The 17,458-nt window shown below is 42.9% G+C and overlaps 1 protein-coding gene across 1 annotated transcript in view; it reads right to left on the reverse strand.

Annotated features, from left to right (window-relative positions):
* The window catches only part of rims4 (regulating synaptic membrane exocytosis 4), a 131,824-nt gene that overhangs the window by 17,543 nt on the left and 96,823 nt on the right, over window positions 1–17,458 (reverse strand). Inside the window, exons 4-5 of the mRNA XM_043709993.2 lie at window positions 5,026–5,127; window positions 3,597–3,736 (exon numbers count right to left, since the gene is read on the reverse strand). Coding sequence (XP_043565928.2) covers window positions 3,597–3,736; window positions 5,026–5,127 — 242 coding nt within the window. The remainder of the gene's footprint in view (window positions 1–3,596; window positions 3,737–5,025; window positions 5,128–17,458) is intronic.

The raw sequence follows: 17,458 nt of genomic DNA on the forward strand, positions 1-17,458 counted from the left end.
GATATACAGAGGGATCTTGGGGTGCAAGTCCATAGCTCCCTGACAGTGGCAACACAAGTGGATAACATGGAAAAGAAGGTGTACTGTATGCTGTCTTTATCAGTCAGGACATTGCTTATAAAAGTTGACAAATCATGTTGCATCTGTATAAGACTTTATTCAGGCTACATTTGGAGTTCTGTGTGCAGTACTGGGACCTCTGCTGTTTGTGATATATGTAAATGACTTGGATGAAAATGTAGATGGGTGTGTTAGTAAGTCTGCAGATGATACAAAGATTGGTGGAGTTGTGGATCGTGTAGACAGCTTGTCATAGGATACAGCGGGATATGGATCAGCTGCAGATATGGGCGGAGAAATGACAGATGGAGTTTAATCTGGGTAAATGTGAGGTGCTGCACTTTGGGAGATCAAATGTTAAGGAAAAGTATACAGTTAATGGCAGGAACCTGAACAGCATTGATGTACAGAGGGATCTTGGGGTTCAAGTCCATTACTCCCTGAAAGTGGCCCCACAAGGAGACAGGGTGGTAAAGAAGGTGTACGGCATGCTGCCTTTATTGGTCGGGGAATTGAGTACAAGAGTCAGGATGTCATGGTGCAGCTTTATAACACTTTGGTTAGGCCACACTTGGAATATTGTGTTCAATTTTGGTCACCACATTACAGGAAGGATGTGGAGGCTTTGGAGATGGTGTAGAAGACATTTACCAGGACGCTGCCTGGATTAGAGGGTACCAGCAATAAGGAGAGGCTCGAAAAACTCAGGTTGTTTTCTCTGGAGCAGTGGAGGCTGAGGGGACACTTGATAGAAGTCTATAAAATTATGAGAGGCATAGGTGGGGTTGATGGTCAGAATCTTTTTCCTAGAGTTGAAGTGTATAATACTAAGGGCGCATGCATTCAAGGCGAGAAGGGGATAATTCAACGGAGATGTGAGGGGCAAGTTTTTTTTACACAGAGAGTGGTAGGAGTGTGGAACATGCTGCCAGGGTAATGATGGAGGCAGATATGATTGCAAAGTTTAAAAGGCATTTAGAGAGACACACAGAGAATAGAGGAATATGGGCCATGTGCAGTCAGATGCGATTAGTTTAGAATGGCATCATGGTTGGCACAGTTAAGATTAGAGTGGTGCTGGAAAATCACAGCAGGTCAGGTAGCATCCGAAAAGCGGGGAAAAAATGTCAATTTTCCTGCTCATTGGATGCTGCCTAACCTGCTGTGCTTTTCCAGCATCACTCTAACCTTGACTGTGATCTCCAGCATCTGCAGTCCTCACTTTCATCCCTTCATGGTTGGCATAGACAGTGGGCTGAAAGGCCTGTCCCTGTGCTGTACTGTTCTATGTTCGAAATGCCAACAAGAAAATTGAAAGGCATCACTTATTGTTCTTTTTGAACTATAAGCTGGAAAATGGAAACTGGACGCTGCTGTGCAGTTAAAATGTACAGAAAGTTTCTCTTTCACCTACAACTTGAAGGTCAGGGAGGATTGTGTAGTAAATGTTTTCATTACACAAGATTGTGTTACTGCTTGGATCAATGAGACAAAGACTTTGTGGGACGGAGTCTGAGTTCAAGAAAAGCTGCCAGCATGTGAAAAAAAATCTCTTGCCACCTTGTGGTCTGGATTCTTGAACCACAGAAGTTGGTTCTTTTCCCCATCAATAAAGATCAGAAAGATGTTGTGAAACTTGAAAGGGTTCAGAAAAGATTTACAAGGATGTTGCCAGGGTTGGAGGATTTGAGCTATAGGGAGAGGCTGAACAGGCTGGGGCTGTTTTCCCAGGAGCGCCGGAGGCTGAGGGGTGACCTTATAGAGGTTTATAAAATTATGAGGGGCATGGATAGGGTAAATAAGCAAAGTCTTTTCCCTGGGGCCGGGGAGTCCAGAACTAGAGGGCATAGGTTTAGGATGAGAGGGGAAAGATATAAAAGAGATCTAAGGGGCAACTTTTTAACACAGAGGGTGGTACGTGTATGGAATGAGCTGCCAGAGGATGCGGTGGAGGGTGGTACAATTGCAACATTTAAGAGGCATTTGGATGGGTATATGAATAGGAAGGGTTTGGAGGGATATGGGCCAGGTGCTGGCAGGTGGGACTAGATTGGCTTGGGATATCTGGTCAGCATGGACGGGTTGGACCGAAGGGTCTGTTTCCATGCTGTACATCTCTATGACTCTATGATAATGCATCAAACCATCTGTTATTTTGCTGTTTTATTTGTGAATTATTTGATTTTAAAGTCGTACCTTAGTCTTAAAGGTATAGCTTATCCATTTCCATCTGCCATTTCTTAAAGAATGTGTTCATTCACAATATATTTACTGTTAATGATGAAACCTGGTGTGGATTAATTTTGCCTTGAATAAGTCAGTCAGGTACATTGGCCATCTCGGTGGTTTATTGGGTAGTTAAACATTTATGATGGCTTCTGAAACAATGGTGCTTGATTATCAGAACAGTCCTCACAATTGAGTCATAACAAACAGAGCTCATGAAAAATAAAAGCTTGCATTTCTTCAATTTTTATCACAGCTAATGGATTATTTTTTGAAGTGTAGTTACTGTTGTAATGTAGAAAATGTAGCAACCAATTTGCACATGGCAAGATCGCAAAAAAGAGTGAAGTGATAACAATAAAATCATTGTTTCAGTGATATTAGTTGACAGATAAGTATTGGATGATTTCACTTCCACTTGATTAACTTGGTTTAATATTTAACCTAAATAAACTCTGACAGTGCAGCACTCCTCAGTAAGGAAGGAACAGCTTGGATTCTGCACTCACATCTCTGAAGTGCACAAAAAATAAATGGTCAGTCTGGGAACTAACCATAAGCAAACAAAGGGAATCAATCCTGACCCTCTAAGAGTCTTGGTTCATCAGTTAGGGGATCTCAGGAGTGCCCTGTATCCACTACTGTAGTCAGGCACTCTGGGGCAGCATCTTAAAACCTCATGGCCAAATTTCAAAGTGAAGACTCTATAGTCAAGGCCACCATCTTTTTAGACCCATTGAGGGAGTACTGCCTATGACCTCAGGGCTGACAGTACGCAGTGCTCCTGAACATCTGGGCCAGTTACAGGTATCAGGGGATGAGGGTAGTGAGGAATGTTCTGTTAACAGTGCTCAACAACACCCTGAAACATCTGCATCATACATCTCTAACCTCTTGCCCTGCGCCTCGTTCCTTGCCCTGCTGCTGAAGCCTGTGCATGCAGCAGCTGAAGCACACAGCCCTGCACAGCCTTCCCAGGACTATACGGCAGCAAACCACCCCTGTGTCAGTTAGCCACACACACACACACACACACACACACGCTCGTGCGCAGACACACACACACACACACCACACAGACACGCACATGCGCGCACGCACACACACAGAGACATGCACACACATGCACACACGCATATGTGCATGCCCAAACACACACAGGCACACACAGGTGCGCGCGCACACACACATATACTCACACACCCACCCACCCCTTCCCCTCCACCGACCATGCCCACTCAGTGTATCTGCTAATTTTACTGCATCCCAGAATTTAGGCCCTTCCCACCTGGGTGCTGCTATGCACTGACCTGGAGGATTTTTCCCTGTGGATTCTCAGTGAAGATCAGGATTTGCTGGTACAGGGGATCCAAGGACTTCCGAGCCATCTTTGTTTTCTTTTTCGCCACACACGTTCCATTCTCCAACAGGTAGAGTTTAATATAAGCAGCTGAATGGAGACAAAGAAAGGAATTAGAGTGATAGAGATTTACAGGATGGAAACAGGCCCTTCGGCTCAATCTGTCTATGCTGGTACTTTGGCAATTAACCTAATCCCATTTGCCTGTGGTTGGTCCATATCCCTCCATATCTATCCATATACCTGCCCAAATGTTTCTTAAATGACAAAATTGTACTCTCCTCCACCATTATCTCTGGCAGCCCCTTGTTGACACTCACCACCTTCCGTGTGAAGAAATGGATCCTCTGGACCTTTTTGTGTCTCTCCCCTTTCACCTGGAACCTATGGTCTTTAGCTTTAGACTCCCCTACTATGGGGAAAAGCTGTTGGGATCTGTCGTTTCTGTGCCCCTCATGATTTTATATATCTCTATATGGTCACCTCTTTGCCTCCTGAGAAAAAAGGTCCCAGCCTATCCTACCTCTCACCAAACATTCCTGTGCAGGTAGCACCTTGATAAATCTTTTCTGCATTCTAGTAGGGCGACCATAACTACATGCACCACTCCCAATGTGGCCTCACCAACGCCTTCTACAGCTGTAACAGGAGGTCCCAGCCACTGTACTCCATGCTCTGACCGATGAAAGCAAGCATTCTGAAAGTGTTCTACACCTCCCTGTCTCTGTGTGACTCCACCTTTCATTACTCATGGGGGACTTGACAAGATAGATATGAAAATGTTGCTCCCTCTTGTGGGAGAACCTGGGACTAAAGGAAATAATCTCATAGTGAGGTATTATTCTCTTAAAAACAGATCAAGAGGAATTTCTTCTTTCATAGGGCAGTGAATCTATGGAATTCTTTAGCACAGAGGGCTGTTGAGGCTGGGTCATTGAGTATATTCAGGGTTGAGCTGTACATCTCTATGACTCTAATGGGAATCATGAGTTATGGGGAAAAGGCAGGAAAATCATGGAATTATAGAATTCCTACAGAGTGGGCCAGTTAGCCCACACTGATCCTCCGAAAAGCATCCCAACCAGACCCCCTACTTAACCTATCCCTGCAACCGTGTGTTTCCCATGACTAACCCAGCTAGCCTGCACATCCCTGGACACTATGGTCAAGTTAGCATGGTCAATCCTCCACCCTGCACATCCCTGGACACTATGGTCAAGTTAGCATGGTCAATCCTCCACCCTGCACATCCCTGGACAGTATGATCATCAGCATAGCTAATCCACTGGATGGTTGGGGGTTGGGGATGAGGGCAATCAATGGAAGTTGGGGGCCAGGGGAATTGAACAGTTGCAGTGATCAAGACCAGGGTGCATTACCTGGAGGAGACTTTGTGCCTGGTTTCGGGGTGAGACCACGAGCTTGGATCACCTCCACCTCCAGCTGCCCATTCCTCTCCAAAATCCCAATTTCCACATCACCTGTCAATCAAATCAGAGCAAAGATATCTCTACAGTGTTGTTACTCACTATCATGGAGCCAGGAGCACCACAATCTGATAGAAACAAGGATGCAAGTAGAGAAGAGAAAGATTTCCATGTCTACAAAAGCAAGGTGCTAGAAAACTGCACAGAAACAGAAAGTGTTGGAAAGTTGTTACCTCTGGGAGCTTCCAAATCAGAATTAAAGGGATCGAGTTCCCTCACAATGCAGGACAGGCCAATCACTGAGGGTCAAAGATTCAGTTATGGGGGGCAGGGAGGGTGTGGTTATGGAACAGCAAAGTCGTCTGAGGGGATCTATTGCTCAGGGTCCATTTACAGAGATGGGCAGGGCATCTAGACACTGGGAGAATGGGGCACCACACTGAAATTGATGAGAGATTGGAATTTTAGCTCAACATAGAGGCCCACTCATTTGCTATTGAATTGCTGGACTCTGTATCTACCTCCACGGATACAGCTAGAGTATCTCCAATAGTTTCTGTTTGATTTACATTTATATAATGCTTTTCACAACCTCAGGACATCTGAAAATGCTTTACAGTCAATACAGGTTTTTCTAAATCAGCCTATTCAGACACATTATGATAAACACTCAGAGCTTGAACCCTGGTCTCTTGGCTCACAGGTAGGAACAAGCGCACTCCAAAACAGCTCTCCAAACTGGGCAGATGGGATCACTACTTCCTCTCCATTGCAGGTAAAAACCTGGTCATCAGATGTGAGGTGTTCTCTCTGTCATTGTTTGTGATACAGCTCTGGTCCATTCCCACTGCGGCCACTCAAGGCACCTTCCATTTCATCTGGAGACCGAACGTGGACCATGTCCCACACAGACACTATGTAAAATGCTCTGGATAAGGGGAGACAAGAACTTAACCAATGCCACCCTCATCCTGATGGTTACCATTGGGTGAGGATGCATCAAGCTTTGTGTAGACCCTCAGTACGCAAACACCAAGTGTCATTACATACCGAGGTTCTACCTGTCCCCGGTGTTATGAAGAATGGGGCTGGCTTCATTACCATGGACTGGTCCGAGTATATAGAACACGGAACAGTACAGCACACTACAGGCCCTTTGGCCCTCATTGTTGTGCCAACTTTTATCCTACTCTAAGATCAAACTAACCTAACATACCTTTCATTTCACTATCATCCACGTGCCTAACTAAAAGTTGCTTAAATGTCGCTAATGTATCTGACTCTACTACCACTGCTGGCAGTGCATTTCACACACCCACCACTCTCTGTGTAAAGAACCTAAACATCTCCCCTAAACCTTCCTCCAATCACCTTAAAATTATGCCCCCCCCATGATAGCCATTTCCGCCCTGGGACAAAGTCTTTGGCTATCCACTCTATCTACGCCTCTCAACATCTTGTACACCTCAATCAAGTCACCTCTTATCCTTCTTCACTCCAATGAGAAAAGCCCTAGCTCCCTCAATCTTTCTTCATAAGACATGCCCTCCAGTGCAAGCTGCATCCTGGTAAATCTCCTCTGCGCCCTCTATAAAGCTTCCACATCTTTCCTACAATGAGGCAACTAGAACTGAACACAATATTCCAAGTGTGAGCTAAACAGGACTCTATAGAGCTGCAGCATAACCTCACTGCTCTTAAACTCAATCCTCCAAATAATAAAAGCCAACATACCATAAGCCTTCTTAACAACTTGGGTGGCAACTTTGAGGGATCAATGGACGTGAAACCCAAAATCCCTCTGTGCCTCCACTCTGCCAAGAATTCTGCCTTTAACCCTGTAATCTGCATACAAATCCAACTTTCCAAAATGAATCACTTCACACTTTTCCAGGTTGAATTCTATCCGCCACTTATCAGCCCAGCTCTGCATCCTGTCAATGTCCTGTTGTAAACTACAACAACCCTCCACACCATCCACAACTCCACCAACCTTTGTGTCATCAGCAAACATACTAACCCACCAGTCCACTTCCTCATACAAGTCATTTATAAAAATAACATGGAAACCTTTGTAAAGGGAGTCTGGAGGAAGATGCAGTGGTTTGTCCTGCGGGACTCTGTGCTCTATGCTCTGTTCTCTGGGACGCACACCGAGACAAATATTGACTGCGCCTGAAAGACCATCAACCAATGCCGTTCTTTGGTTGGCCTGAAACTTGTTGGTCGTCCAGAGCAAGGAGATGACCTCGACCAAGTGTTGCAGACTGGTTCATTCCAAGATCCAGGACTACATGCTGAGGGAAGTATTAACGCTTGGGCAGCTGCTGCCAGGGCACAGTGGGGAATGACCACTGTCTGAGGTCTTTCAGCCAAAGTACAACGGAGGTCCATTCAGTTATTGGACTCTGCCTGTGCCTCACAGACATGTAAATAGTTCCTGGTATCTGGCATAAATAAGAAACACATTTGGATTAGTTGCAACTATCAAGAAAGTCAAACCGTAATGTTTGTTTTCTTCTCCGTGCGCAAAATCTGTATAGATTTGAACTGCTTTAGTAACCATGTACGTATAGATTTCTTTATCTTATCAATAAGGTATATTCTTCTTGTCTTCCTCCCTACAACAGATATTCACTGACATAATCTTTACTTCACATGATTAGGAATACCTATCAAACTATAGTGTACGGAAAACTGAATTTGGTTTTAGAAGGTACAGGGAATAAAGCTAATTCCACATCTCCTATTTAAAACATTTTCATTGGAGCTTGCTTGTCCATTCTTTCAGCTTTGCCTGTGCTGTTTTTAAATGCTACTTTGCAGGCTACTGTGATTCTTTAGAAACATGGACATGTAATCCAACATTGAGAATCTGTCTTTTTGCCTTAAAAATCTCCTCTTAATCAATTTTCATGAACCTCGGATCTCACAACTTTAGACCAAATCAAATAGAGTAAGCCAAATAGATTTATTTGGTGGAATCTGGTAATAAATAATAAACTCTCAGAACTGGCAATTCTTGGAAATCCAACAGTGTAGAAGCAGGCCATTTATCCCACCAAGTCCACACCAACCTTCCAAAGCGCATCCCACCCACACCCATCCAATCCCTGTAACCCTGAATTTCCCATAGCTGACCCACCTAGCCTACACATCCCTGAACACCATGGTCAATTTAGCATGGCCAATCCACTCTAACCAGCATACCTCTGGACTGTGGAAAACCACAGCACCCAGAGGGAGAATGTGTAAACTCCACACTGTCAGTCAATCGAACATGGGTTCCTGGTGCAGTGAGGCAGCAGTGCTAGCCAAGGCCAGTGTGAAACCCTAAATTGAATGAAACAATAAGGACAAACCTATAGATGTGATCGAGAAAAGAATTCTCGCTCTTTCTGATATTTGAGTACTGTAAGAGGTTGGTGTTGGGATTGATAGAATTTTATTTTGCCACATGTTCTGAAATTTTTCAATTTGTTATTTGTAAATGGTATATCCTATTTTATCTTCATTTGTTTTGCATAACAAACTTCTGTTTTACTGTTAAAAACAAATTTGCAGTGGTTTGTCATTTTCTTAAATCACAGAGAGTGCTCCACATCCTTTTTCTCAATTTTTTATATGGCCTGCACACATGTAACAATTCCCTACTGGACTATAGTTTATGACTAGGATTCCCCCCCCCCCCCCCCCAGAGTTCTCATTGGCATGTGAAACATCTACTTAGCCTTGAATTATCCTTCTTCCCAATTCATAAAGCCAGCACTGTTTTGCACTGTTCAACTGGATACGCAGCATTCCATTTTCAAGTTGTTAAAAATTCTTGGTACTGTATTCCAGTTTATAACAGCCCAACTTCCATTTCTGTTTATAGTCCCAAAAATGAAAAATAGTTGTTCTCTTAAAAAAATTAAGTTCTTTTAAATGCCATAGTAAGATTTAGACTCTTGGCCAGATACTTGCCTGTGACAGTGGATTGCTAATCCAGGTCGTTCTGCTATAATGTGCGTTTCATTAACACAAATGCCCTATTCACAATTGACGAACTGTGGACACTTTCTAAAGTGCAAACTTTAAAAACACGTTTTGGCTGTAACATGATTACATCACCAACACTTTAAGCGCTGTTTCTAAAACGCAATTTTTCTATAACACGGGGTTGCACAAGAACACAACCATCACATTACAGGAGAGCTATCTGTAAGCGACATTAGCAATATGTCACCATTTCATTCCCATTGCAACATCCTGGGTGTTACTGTTGACCAGAAACTGAAAATACTGTGGCTGTAAGAGCAAGTAACTCACCTCCTGACTTCCCAAAGCCTGTCCACAAGGCACAAGTCAGGAATGTGATGGAATACACCCCACTTGCCTGGATGGGGGCAGCTCCAACAACACTCAAGAAGCTTCACTCTATCCAGGACAAAGCAGCCGCTTGATTGGTACCACATCCATCACCTTCATTCCCTCTACCACTGATGCACAGTGTACACGCTCTGTGCGATTCAGAGCAGAAACTCCCCAACTTTATTTGACAGCATCTTCCAAACCTGTAATATTTAGACCGATAAGGGCAGCAAATACATGGGAACGCCACCACCTTCAACCTCTCCTGCAAGCCACTCACCATTCCAACTTGGAAATATCACCATTCCTTCAGTGTCACTGAGTCAAAATCCTGGAATTCTCTCCCTTGCAGTATTGTGAATGGCCCGACAGTGCAATCTTTACAAAAATTCACTGTGGGATGTGGGTGTCACTAGCTGGCCAGCATTTATTGCCCATCCCTAGTTGCCCCTTGAGAAGGTAGGAGTGAGCTGCCTTATTGAACCACTGCAGTCCACCTTCTATGTGTGGGTTGACCCACAATGTCCTTAGGGAGGAAATTCCAGGATTTTGACGCAGCGACAGTGAAGGAACAGTGATATACTTCCAAGTCAGGATGGTGAGTGGCTTGGAGGGGAACATGCAGGGTTGGTGTTCCCCTGTATCTGCTGCCCTTGTCCTTCTCGGTGGAAGTGGTCGTGGGTTTGGAAGGTGCTTTCTGAGGAGCCTTGAGAATCATTGCAGTGCATCAGTAGATAGGACACACTGCTGTGACTGAGCATCGGTGGAGGAGAAAGTGGATGCTTGTGGATGTAAATGTTTGCGAAGCAACTCATCACTACCTTCTGAAAGGTCTCAAGGGGTCAACAGATGGTGGACAAACATGGGCCTAGCCATCGATTACATATCAGGTATGAATAATAATTAAAAACTTGAGAGTGCAGTTGGAACCTTGAGGTTTGATGAGGAGAAATATCTTCACCCAGATAGTGGTAAGCTTATGAAATTCTATGCCACTGAAAGCACTGAGATCAAAACAGTGAATGCTTTGAAGAAGGAGTTGGATAGAGTTTGGGGATCAGATAGCTCCCACCGCTGGTGAGACATGTTAGCAGTGTGGGCTCAACTCCCACACTGGCTGAAATAACCACAAAGGATATTCCTTTTCAAGTCTCCCATTGCCTCTCTAATGAGAGAGTAGGACTACGGTGACTTTACCTTTTAGGTATAGTTAAAGGACTCAAAGGGTATCAAGAGAAAACAGGAACAAGGAACTGAGTTGGGTGGTCAGCCATGATGGTGTTGAATGGGGGAGTAGGTTTGAAGGGTCAAATGGCCTACTCTTCCTCCTAGTTTCCATGTTTCTAAGTTTAACGTTTCATCCAGAAAACAACAATTCCAACTTCACAAGATTTCCTCAATACTGTACTAACAGCACTGGCCTAGATTTTGGGATTTCAGAATCTGTACAGGGACCACCTTCTCACTCTGGGTCCTAATCACTGGCACACAACTGTCCCACAGAAAACCAACTTTCCCTTTGCTCAGTTACATAAGGAGAGTAATTCTTGGATGTAGTATGGTGAGTTTGGTTGAACCGAAGGCCCAAATCACATCAGAAACTGTGAGGCTGCTTTTGGATGAAACTGCATTTAAGACAGGGATAGATAAGTTCTTGATCATCAAAGGTTACGGGGAGAAAGTGGGAAAATGGGGCTGAAAAACCTATCAGCCATGAATTACTGGCGGAGTAGACTCAATGGGCCAAATGGCCTGATTTCTGTTCCTGACGTCTGACGTCTTATGGATGAACCCTACCTGATTCCCAAGATACAGTCACTTACTTCTCATCACCGGTACTTTGAGATTAAAAATTGCCTCATTCAAATTTATTAATGTATCTATTGAAACCTGGGAATCAGATGAAAAAATTTCAGGAGGGAGTTGAAGAAGTTTTTAGTTTACATATTTTAAAAAACCAACCTTTCAAGTCACTTCCAGTGATCCTTGAACCCAGGCCCATCTAACCCAGAGGCAGGGACATTATCAGTGTGCCACTCCTCAGAGCACTTTGAGCACTGTTCGAAACAACAAGTTGAGGAATTGTTTTCAGAAACTTAATTATTCTCAATTGTCCTCAACATGTGTTTTAATTGAATTATTAGATAGTGTGAAGGAAAGACCCTTAGAGAAATAACAGAGATGGAATTAGGAAGCTCCTTAAATGGAAAACAAACTCCAAAATTGACTGGTTGTGAAAATAGCTCTTTTCTGCCTTTTTCCCTCTTTCCCGCCTTTTTCCCTCTTTCCCTCTTTCCCACATAATTCCCACTTTAGCAATTAATTAGGATTGAGCGACTCAAAATATGATGTTACACTGACACCATGTGGTACAAAGGCAGAATTAATGCTCGATTCAGGAACATGAGGGCAAAATCTTCAGAACGGTGGTACTGAAAAATCAGGCATATTTCGGACAACGTTTGCAGAATCTCAGCTACTAAACCACTCAGGGAATATTGATCTATTTAACTGGAGTAATTTAGGTGTGAAGCTGACCAGAAAGTGATCTGAGAAAGAATATTGTGTCCCTGTAAAGCGATTTTTTTCCAGTTTGACAGGTTGAGTAGGAACAGGTTTTAGAATAGAGATGGAGTAAATGATGGATGTTGTATAATGAGGAATTCCTACATTAATGATGATGATGTACATAATGGTGCAGCTCTAGCATTAACAGTTACATGCTAGTGAGACTCAAAGAAGAGAAAAATTGATCAACTGGACATAAGCAATTAGGAGACAATTCCCCAGAGTCACTATCTTTTGAGTGAAGAAACCTTTTTCTCATCTCAGTTTGAAATGGTCTATTCCATATCCTGAGACTGTTTTCCCTGGATCTAAAGTCCACAACCAGAGCAAACACCTTCCCTGCATCTAGTCTGTCTAATCCTGTTAGACTTCTATACACTTCAATCAGACCCCGTCTCATTCATATAGACTCCAGTGAATATGGGCCCAGTTGAACAAATCCCTCGTTGTAGGGTAGTCATGCCATCTGTAGCATCAGCCTAGTGAACTGCACGCTGCACTCCCTCCATCACAAATACAGTATTACTGAGCTGTCATACAAGTTACTTACAAAGTTCACCTCTCACAATTGGAATACTAATGAATTAAAAATGAGTTTTAAAGATTGATTTAACTCGATAGCAAAGAACCAAATTAGAAAAGGAAATAAGGTGTGGAAAGATCAGGAGTTGGGGATGAAATAACACCATCATTACATTGGAGCATTGAGAATTAGGAATGTCCCTCACATTTTAATTGCTTTAATGAGAATGTTATCAAAACCAGATCATAAATGGAGTGAACTCCACTAGGAATCCAAATGTGCAAGGGATGATGGTAGTTTAGTGGGAATGGCTTGGGCTGGTGATGCAGAGGCCTCGGTTAATGCTTCTTTTCCGGAGGGTTTTGGCATGGGCTCAAAGCCCACAGCAGTTGATGCAGTTTGTGTTCAACTAATAAAGCTGGAATCAAAAGTGAATCTCAGTAAACATGACCATGACACCTAATGTCAAAAAGTGGCTCTGGTGCCCTTTTAGGAAGGGAAATCATCTGTCCTTAACAGATATTTCTTAACTGGTAAGAAATTGTTAAGTGTCAAATCCTCTGTTTTTGCCAGAGAGGGAATGCAACAAAGGTTCACCAGACTTGTTCCTGAGATGGTGGGACTATCCTAATAAGAGAAATTGAGCCAACTATTGTCTAAAGTTTTGGGATTGAGAGTTATAAAATGCTTCAAGGGCTGGCAGGGTAGGTGCAGGTCAGATGGCTCGCCAGAGAGAGTGTAGAACCAGGGGGAACAATTTAAAAATCAGGAAGATGCCACTTCTGTCCAAGGTTTTATCTTGTTCAGGAGGATGAGAAGATTTGGAATTCTGTACTCGAGAGGATTGTGGAAGCTCAGTCTTTAAACATGTTTAAGGTAGAGAGCAATTGTTGTCCTGTTATCAGTGGCATACAGGGTTATAATGGGATTGGATTAGATAAGAGGTATTGAGGTGTTTCAGCAGTCATGATCCTATTGAACAAACAAAAACCAAAGAACTGCAGATGCTAGAAATCAGAAACAAGATCAGAAATTGCTGAAAGACCTCAGAAGCCTGGCAGCATCCTTGGAGAGAAAACAGAGATAACGGTGACCCTTCTTCAGCAAGCTCTGATGATCCCACTGAACACCAGGCAGACTCGATTGGCTACTCCGGTTCCTATGTTCCTACATGGATGTTACAGGAAACATAATATCACATCAGTGAATAATTTAGATACAATAGCTTAGAAAACAAGATCGAATTACAACTGTGCCTTTTCAACCTCAATATCTGATATTCTCATAACATACAGAAACACAATAATGCAGATATACATCCAGATAATACACACAAGTGCTATGAGGCTCGACAACATAAACAAGGGTTGTTATCTACAACAACATACAAGGGGCTGAGTTCAATGTATTATTCACAGAGACTGCCAATTCCTACAATTATCACAGGGACAGTTATTCTCTACAATATACATAAGGAACTATTTTTTCAGTACAGCATACACAGGGACATCTATTCTCTATAGCATACACCGGAACTGCTTTTTCCTACAAGATACACAGGAGCGGCTATTCTCTGTAAGTATAAACAGGGGCTGTTAATCTCTATAATATACCCAGGGACTGCTATTCTCTATAATATACACAGGGTCTGCTATTCTCTGCAATATACCCAGGGATTGCTGTTCACTATAATACACACAGGGACTGCTACTTGTGATCATATAGACAGGAGCTGCTATTCTCTATCGTATACAAATGGACTGCTGTTCTCTATAATATACACAGGGACTGCTATTCTACATAATATACACAGGGGCTGCTATTCATGATCATTTAGACAGGAGCTGCTATTCTCTATTGTATACAAATGGGCTGCTGTACTCTATAATATACATGGGGCTGCTATTCTCTATATTGTACATAGGGATGGCTATTCTCTATAATATACACAGGGACTGCTGTTCTCTACAGTATACACAAGGTCTCTTCTTCTCTATAGTATATACAGGGGCTGCTGTTTTCTATATTATATACAGAAACTGCCCATCTCTGTAACATACACTGGGCAGAGTGTTCTCCATAATATACACAGGGACTTCTATTCTCCATAATATACACAGGGGCAACTGTTCTCCATAATACACACAGGACTGCTGTTCCCTACAATATACACAGTGACTACTATTCTCTATAATACACACAGGAGCTGCTATTCTCTATAATGTACTCAGGGAATGTGATTCTCTGTAATATACATAGGGACTGCTGTTTTCTATAATATACAGGGGGGCTCCTCTTCTCTTTAATATACACAGGGGCTGCTAACCTCTGTAATACACACAGGGACCACTATTCTCTATAATATACACAGGGACTGCTAGTCTCTATAATATACTCAGGGGCTGCTATTCACTAAAATATAAACAGGGACTGCTATTCTCGAAAGTACTCATAGGGGCTGCTGTTGTCTATAATACTCAGGGGCTGCTATTCTCTAAATTTTACACAGGGACTGCTGTTCTCTATAATAGACACAGGAACTAATGTTCTCTACAGTATACACAAGGACCTCTACTCTCTATAGTACACATAGGGGCACCTTGTTATAATAGACGAGGCTGCTATTGCCTACAGCTTACACACAGATTGCTATTTTCAGTAATATACACAGCAGTTGCCATTCCCAATAATGTACACAGTGTCTGAAATTATCTGCAATATACACAGAAACTGCTATTGTCAGAAATATATACAAAGCTTCATTATTTTGTCGAAGATTAAGAAGAGTTTTTTTTATTCACTCATGGAATGTGCGTGTCACTGACGGGACCAGTATTTGTTGTCCATTCCTATTTGCCCTGCAAAGTGACGGTGAGCCACTTTCTTGAGCTGCTGGTGTCCTTCAGAGTGCAGGGACACCAACAGTTAGGAAGGGATTTCCAGGATTTTAATCCAGAATCAGTAAAGGAATAATCATATATTTCCAGGTCAGGATGGTTTGTAGTTTCAAGTAGAACCTGCAGGTGGTGGTGTTCCATATATCTGCTGCCCTCGCCCGCCCCTTCATGGTGACGCTGTGATATATACTAAACATATACATAGACATTGCTACAGCTGTTCTTCTCTAAAATACATAGTTAGTGCGATCCTCTACAACATACACAGAGACTGCTATTCTTTATACTATATCTATAACCACATGAACAAGGGCCACTGGAAGAGAAAATGGCAAAGTGATATTTAGAGTCATAAAATCAGAGAGATGTACAGCACAGAAACAGACCCTTTGGTCCGATTCATCCATGCCAATCAGACATCCCAAATTAATCTAGTCCATTTGGCCCATATCCCTCTCAACTATTCCTATACATATACCCATTCAGATGCCTTTTAAATGTTGTAATTGTACCAGCCTCCACCACTTGCTTTAGCAACTCATTTCATACCCACACTACCACCTGCATGAAAACATTGTCCCTTAGGTCCCTTTTAAATCTTTCTCCTCTAGTTTTGGACTCCCCTATCCTGAGGAAAAGACCTTGCTAATCACCCTATCCATGCCCGTCATGATTTTATAAACCTCCATAAAGTCACCCCTCAGCCTCCGATGCTCGAGGGAGAACAGCTCCAGCCTGTTTAGCCTCTCCCTGTAGCTCAAACCCTCCAACCTGGCAACATTCTTGTAAATCTTTTCTGAACCCTTTCATGTTTCACAACATCTTTCCGATAGGAAGGAGACCAGAATTGCACGCAATATTCCAACAGTGGCCTAACCAATGTCCTGTACAGTTGCAACATGACCTCCCAACTCCTGTACTTAATACTCTGACCATTTAAGGCAAGCATACCAAATACCTTCTTCATTACCCTGTCTACCTGGGACTCCACTTTCAAGGAACTATGAATCCACCAAGGTCTCTTTATTCAACAACACTCCCCAGGACCTTACCATTAAATGTATAAGTCCTGCCCTGATTTGTCTTTCCAAAATGCAGCACCTCACATTTATCTAAATTAAACTCTATCTGCCACTCCTCAACCCATTGGTCCATCTGATCAAGATCCCATTGTACTCTGAGGTAACCTTCTTCACTGTCCACTACACCTCCAATTTTGGTGTCAACTGCAAATTTACTAACCATACCTCCTATGTTCACATCCAAATCATTTATATAAATGATGAAAAGCAGTGGACCCAGCACCGATCTTTGTGGCACTCCACTGGTCACCGGCCTCCAGTCTGAAAAACAACCCTCCCCCACCATCCTGTCTTCAACCTTCCAGCCAGTTTTGTATCCAAGTGGCTAATTTTCCCTGTATTCCATGTGATCCAACCTTGCTAACCAGTTAACTATGAGTAACCTTGTCGAACGCCTTACTGAAGTCCATATAGATCACATCCACTGCTCTGTCCTCATCAATCCTCTATGTTACTTCTTCAAAAACTCAATTATGTTTGTGAGACATGATTTCCCACGCACAAAGCCATGTTGGCTATCCCTAATCAAATAAATGTAAATCCTGTCCCTCAGGATTCCCTCCAAAAACTTGCCAACCCCTGATGTCAGGCTTACTGGTCTATAGTTCCCTGGCTATTCCTTACCACCTTTCTTAAACAGTGGCACCACGTTAGCCAAACTCCAGTCTTCCAGCACCTCATATGTGGCTATTGATGATCCAAATATCTCAGCAAGAGGCCCAGCAATCACTTCCCTAGATTCCCACAGAGTTCTAGGGTACACCTGACAAAGTCCTGGGGATTTGTCCACCTCTATGCATTTTAAGGCATCTCCTCCTCTGTAATATGCACATTTCCAAGATGTTGTTGTTTCTTTCTCCATGTTCTCTAACTTCCATTAGTGAACACTAATGCAAAATACTAATTTAGTATCTCCTGACTTATGGCAACAAGTCAAGATTCCAAAACACTATGGGAGTTTT

The sequence above is a fragment of the Chiloscyllium plagiosum genome, unplaced genomic scaffold (genome assembly GCF_037043375.1).
Source record: "Chiloscyllium plagiosum isolate Xiang-an unplaced genomic scaffold, Cpla_swu_hap1 HiC_scaffold_15, whole genome shotgun sequence".
In the NCBI taxonomy this organism is placed as follows: domain Eukaryota; kingdom Metazoa; phylum Chordata; class Chondrichthyes; order Orectolobiformes; family Hemiscylliidae; genus Chiloscyllium; species Chiloscyllium plagiosum.